Source organism: Triplophysa rosa, linkage group LG4 (genome assembly GCF_024868665.1).
Source record: "Triplophysa rosa linkage group LG4, Trosa_1v2, whole genome shotgun sequence".
Lineage (NCBI taxonomy): Eukaryota > Metazoa > Chordata > Actinopteri > Cypriniformes > Nemacheilidae > Triplophysa > Triplophysa rosa.
Window position 1 is genome coordinate 21,179,065 of NC_079893.1, and position 5,769 is coordinate 21,184,833.

At 37.6% G+C, this 5,769-nt stretch overlaps 1 protein-coding gene across 2 annotated transcripts; it reads left to right on the plus strand.

Moving 5' to 3' along the window:
* The first annotated feature begins 1,026 nt into the window (after positions 1–1,026).
* Positions 1,027–5,499, plus strand: LOC130553280 (uncharacterized). Of its 2 annotated transcripts, none has more exons than XM_057332151.1 (11): positions 1,027–1,093; positions 1,213–1,254; positions 2,406–2,492; positions 2,615–2,755; positions 3,088–3,215; positions 3,309–3,445; positions 3,518–3,611; positions 3,803–4,168; positions 4,278–4,458; positions 4,540–4,667; positions 4,745–5,499. In XM_057332151.1, the coding sequence occupies exons 3-11, from the start codon at positions 2,411–2,413 to the stop codon at positions 5,057–5,059; spliced, it is 1,572 nt and encodes a 523-aa protein (XP_057188134.1). In that variant the 5' UTR covers positions 1,027–1,093; positions 1,213–1,254; positions 2,406–2,410; the 3' UTR covers positions 5,060–5,499. The 2 variants fall into 2 exon arrangements, with proteins under 2 accessions (XP_057188134.1, XP_057188135.1); XM_057332152.1 differs by having other exon boundaries at positions 1,082–1,101.
* The last annotated feature ends 270 nt before the right edge of the window (positions 5,500–5,769 follow it).

Below are 5,769 nucleotides of genomic sequence, written 5' to 3' on the forward strand. Positions count from 1 at the left end.
CTTAAGACAACTTTAATTTGTTTTAAGGTAATGAATGCTGCACAGAGTCTGTGAGTCTTTTTTAATGGCTTTCCACGTTCTCATTCCCTTACAGATGAGGCTAGGTGGCGAAAAGATTTGATCAATCCTCTCCATCTTACCTCAGCGTGACAGCCCCACAGTTGAGTAACTGTATGCTGGCATCAGGCCGAAGCAATAAGCAGAGATCCTGATGGATCTACATGAGCTTTTAAATGATTTATTGAGAAAGAGGACATGCATCACATCAAGCACGAAGAGAAATGATGGCTCCTCACTTTACCTGCTAACCAGGAGGCCCGGTGTGCTATGGAAATAAGGGAATTCCTCACATCTAAACAACTGGCAGGTAATAACAGGCTCTTGTTTCTGTGGGCACCTCAAGGTATGTGAGTCTGGACCCTGCTATAATCCAGTGATAAAAGAAGATGAAAAGTGTGCGTGCGTGTGTGTGTGTATTCATGTTTGTATATCCCGGTGGGGACCTAAACCTGAATACACACCAACACATGGGGGCTCGTGTCACCGTGGGGACCAAAATTGAGGTCCCCAGGGGCAAAAAAGCTAATAAATTGTACAGAACAATATTTTTTACAAATCTAAAAATGCAAAAAGTGTTCTATGATCTTTAGGTTTAGGGATAGGGTTAGGGATAGGGGATAGAATATACAGTTTGTACAGTATAAAAACATTACACCTATGGACTGTCCCCACGGGGATAGTCAACCAAAGCCGTGCGTGCGCGTGTGTGTGTGTGTGTGTGTGTGTGTGTGTGTGTGTGTGCGCGTGTGCTTGCATGTGTGCTTGCATGTGTGTGGTTTTGAAGCCTGCACTATGGCCTTTTCGCTGTAATGTATGCACAGCAAATTTACTGGAGTTAAATTTATGGTGTACATTTTTTGGTGTTGCCCAGTGTTAAACCCGGAGTACATTTTAATCTTCAAGTGTAAAACTTCATCTATAAAAAAAGTTATTTTTCAGAGTTAAACTTGAACTCTGTAAGCAGTGCATTTCCCACAATCCTTAACGGCTCTTCAGTTGGAAAACCACGAGGAGATGAGTGCAACGTTCAAAGGTAGCTATGTATGTTTGCATCACCTTTTAATAAATTGTGTGTTAAAAATGGGATATTTGGTGTGTAATTAATGAATGTTTATTAAAACAAAGACGTTTGTTTTAAATGTTTTTATAAAGAAGCTGCGTGGATTCTGAGCTCGTGAGCACCACGTGCATCAGGTAAGCCAAAGTTAATCAACACGTGGATAAGCTTCAAATATTACATAATATACGCGTATGCCGTTATTTCTTGATAAACTATATTGTAAATGCATTAGTATTCCATTAGTGATGTTACACATTGCGCACCTTTCCGAAAGATCATTAGAGGTTAACAAATGACGGTGTAGCGTTATTTGTTTGAACAACCGGTATGCACTGTTTTAATTTTACAGTTTTATTATCATACTGGTTGTTCTGTAAATGTATTAAAGTAGCAACGCGGCTCCGTTTTCCCGGTCTTTATTTGGAAAATACGCGAGTCACGTGCCTTCGCCAACAAGCGGCGCATGGATGCTAACACAAAACCTTAGTTTTAAGTTCAATGTTAATAGTATTTCAAATCGCGTTGTCTTTGTGGCCTGTAATGAGATTTGTTACATCACCTAAAGAAAGTATATGTAGCCAGTTTTTGTATCAAACTTTGCACGATTTAACGTTATATTGCGTCACCGAACTAATCCTGAGGAAATGTTAACCACAGCATGCATGAATGCACAGAATCTGAGCTCGTTTAACGTTATGTGAACAGCATCATAGGTAAGCATTATTTTAAAATATTAATTTGCATAACTTGGATTATAAGTATGCATGTTATTATTTTTGTTAAACTAACTTATATGTTGTGAATGCATTAGTACTTCAGGTATACCATATTGGTTGCAAACATTTGTGAAAGATCGTTAGGTTAATACATGACAATGTATTAGTTTGATCAAACATTATTTAATTGTACAACTCTCACAACGGGAGGTTTGTATTAGTATTAAAATAAACTGATGCGTGGGTAGCAACGCGTAGCACTTTCATGTCTTTAGTCAAAAAGACACGCCTTCTCTAGCAAGCGGAGCATGCGAGATGAGAACAGATGTGTTTTCACAGAGAAAACCTTAGTTTTAAGTTAAATGCTTAAGCGTATCTCAAATCGCCTGGTCGTTGTGGCTTGTAACAGTATGTATAAAAAGGCATACTAAATAAACAGCAGCTTTTGTATCAAACTTTGAACCAAAAGTATTTCATCACCAAACTGCAGAAAACCAGGAGCAGCATTATTTAAACCATAAACATATCAAGATCAAGTTAAATTAATGGTTTGTTTTTGTTTTCACTAGTAACAATGCTGTTCACTGTAATATACGGCGGAAAGAAGAAACTGATAAAAGTAGATGGAGCAGATTACACCAGTTTAATGACTCAAGGTATGATTGAATGAATTAAAAATGTTTTACTCTTGATTATTGATGCTTATTGCATTGTAGCGTGCTATCAGTTGCTGTGTTGAGTTTTGAGAAGAAACCTCTCTGTCTCCTTTTAACCATAGTCAGGAAGAAATTTTCAATCAGTGACAAAGACCTAACATTACAAAACGACACTGGTGTGGAGGTGGATGAAGATGTATTCACTGACTTGCTGGAGGAGAGATCACATGATATCCTATGGAGAGTTGTTGACAAAGATTCAGGTAGGTGTGTCTGTGATATATACCAACATGGAAAATGGATTTGAGGAAGTCACCGTTTCCATGAAGCAGTCATGTTAATAACATTAAAATTATATAAAAAAATAGAAGACACTACAAGTTATATGCTGTATAGAGCTTTCCCTAATATACTATAGATCTTGAAACAACATGACCACACATTTAGATTTCCTCATTCTAAGCATTTCAGCTTTGAGAAAACATCTTGTTGACAAACAATTAGAAATTTGGCTCATAAAAAATCTTCATACGTAGCATTTAATTGATTCAATTGTTATATGTTTGTTTAAAGTTTCTATTTATTTTGCTTCCAGAATGCTCAGTCCTCGATTCTTCCTGTAGCTCACAAACTGACACTCTTTCAGTGTCGTCTGAGACTGATGACAGTGCTGGACCAAGCTCCAAGAGACCTTGTTTTGATGGAGTTTTTGAGGCAAAACAGGTGAAAATCATAATTTTCTAGCTGGATTGTATAGCAGTTATTGACTTTGTTATATTATGAACACATTACAGAACACAATGTTTTTCATTATAGTTTGTTAGAGACATTTTAGAGGAAAAAGCAGGAGGACCTGCGGTTTTGTCTGAATATAAAGAACATGGAAAACTCACAGACTCAACCCGGCGACACTTGGTTAACATTGTTGTCGCACACATTACTGACAAAGAAGGGTAAGCACAGTTTAAACTATCAGACTTAGTAAATCAATTCATATTTGAATATTGTTATTGTTCTTTTTAAAGCCGTGTCCCTTCTAAAGAAACAAAAACTCGTTGTGCCTTGGGAATTGTAACACTGTTCCCATCAATGAAGGATCCATACTCAAGAACTGGATATGTAAGTACTTAACATTTTATTCATTGTCATAAGTACCTAATAGAAGAATTTTAAATGAAATGCCGGAGGATTTTATTATGGCTCTAAGCAACTCTTCTCACTTTCTCATTCATGCCTAGAACAATGATAAGTTAAGACTTAGAAAATGTTTGATTTGATCTTTACAAGAATTGTTTTGTTTTTATGTAAAGGAGCATTTTTATGACCCTAAGAGCAACCAAGGATACATATCTTGGCGACTCAAAACAGTTTCGCGGCAAAGCAAACACCACGGCGGACACCACAGCAAGAAGGATGCTAGGTCAAGTGGAACATCAGACAGTGAGGGCAGTGGAGGACCAACAGCTCATAGAGAAACTTGCAACCATTTGGAACAGCAGTTGGAGGGTGACCAATGCAAAGAAGCGATATCTTTCATGAATCATTGTGTAGAAAAGGACCTGATTTTTGAGAAGATGAAAGCAACATTCAAGCACAAACAGCTCCTTATTCATGATGCAGCGAAGTCCAATACAGTGCTTTCAGTTTTTCCGAGATTTCTCGACACTAAAGGACTGGTAAGATACAGTTGATGAATACAACGAGATGAGAAAATTTCGCTTATGTGAAAAACTGTGGTGTCTAGGACCTGTATTATTTAGTAATGTTAATTCATATTTGTTGCAGATACTTCAAGATTTTGACATCCAATTTGGAACAGAAACAGCCTCCAGACTTCTTGAACAATGGGACAGTCTAAAGTCCAAGATCATTGCAGAAGCAAGAACACTTACTTCGACCTTGCATCTGAACAGCCTGCTTTCAGATGCCCAGGGTAACAGACAAGACGAGGATTCCGATTGGCAAGGTAAGGTTTTCTGTAAAGATGTTAATATGTGTCTGCTACTTACAATCACCTAATTTCTGTTAATCCACGTTTTTTTTTCAGTATGGGACAGTGACATGTCCTCTATTTTACTCCTGGCCAACCTTTTGCCACCTTCAGCTGGTGGTAGGAACAAATCCACCAAGATAAGCATCAGAGAGGCAATGGACCACATTGTGCAGTTTCACAAGGTTTGCATGGAAACATAAGTGCGCTGTCATAGGTCATATATTGGGTTTAAGTTTTCTAATATATTTTTTTTATTCAGGCTTGCCGTAGTCTAACTGAACACATTAACAAGACTGAAGGCCTTCAACCACATCTCCTTGCAGTTGGCTCAGCGAAGAACATCATCCATGATTTTTACATCGTGCTGGATGGAAAACTCCTTCCATGTCAGGCAAAGTCTTCCCTTGCTGCCTTTGATGAACTTTTTAAAGCATACTTTGTCTTTAGCGTGTCATACCCCCACTGCTTACGTGCAATGTATACATTCATCCAGACAACTATCTACAAGATAGATCTTGGCACATATCGTGAAACCCCTAGGGTTAAGGACCTACGAGCTAAACTTTTGAACTAGTTAAGCTAGATTAAAATGTTTTGCTGCTTTGTTTGCAAACTGGCACATTCTAAAATCAATGACCTTGTTCGTCACCTAAAACTTATTCATGCTTACTATCCAGGAAAAAAATTGAACCTGAAATGTGCACAGAACAATTGTAAACACAGCTTCATGACTTATGCTGGATTTCGAAAACACTTGAGTAGTGTTCATCGAAATGACTACCTAGACCAAATTGTGACTGAAAATCAAACTGACGAAGCTAATGAACAGATTGAGATAGTGTCAGATTTAAATAATGATGTTGAAATACCAGAGACATCATCCAATGATAAAAGGAGAGGTACTGAAACTCAAGAAATGTGTGCATCCATTATTGCTAGATTGCAAAACAGTGGAGTAGCAACCAGTGTTGTAACATCTGTAGTATCGGATATGGAAGAACTGGTGCATGAAATTCATTCAAATATCAAAAGAGAGGTAATAAATCTACTTCCAGCTGATGATTTTGCCACAACATCAAAAATAGAACACTGTTTTGATAATCTTGATAATCGATTCTCAAAACTTAAGTACAGAAACCAAATGGAAAAAATATTTCAAAGAGAAATGGGCTGTTGTTGACCCTACAGAGATCAAATTAGGGGTAAGGTTTAATAGTAGATTGAATCGGGTGACACGGACATATGATCAAATCCCTGTAACTGACAAATTAATTTACGTTCCCT

Coding starts and splice junctions, on each gene's coding strand:
- LOC130553280 (XM_057332151.1), top strand. CDS start 2,411: ATGCTGTTCACTGTAATATACGGCGGAAAGAAGAAACTGATAAAAGTA. Junction 2,493..2,614: donor CACCAGTTTAATGACTCAAG/GTATGATTGAAT, acceptor TTTTAACCATAG/TCAGGAAGAAATTTTCAATC. Junction 3,446..3,517: donor CACATTACTGACAAAGAAGG/GTAAGCACAGTT, acceptor TTCTTTTTAAAG/CCGTGTCCCTTCTAAAGAAA.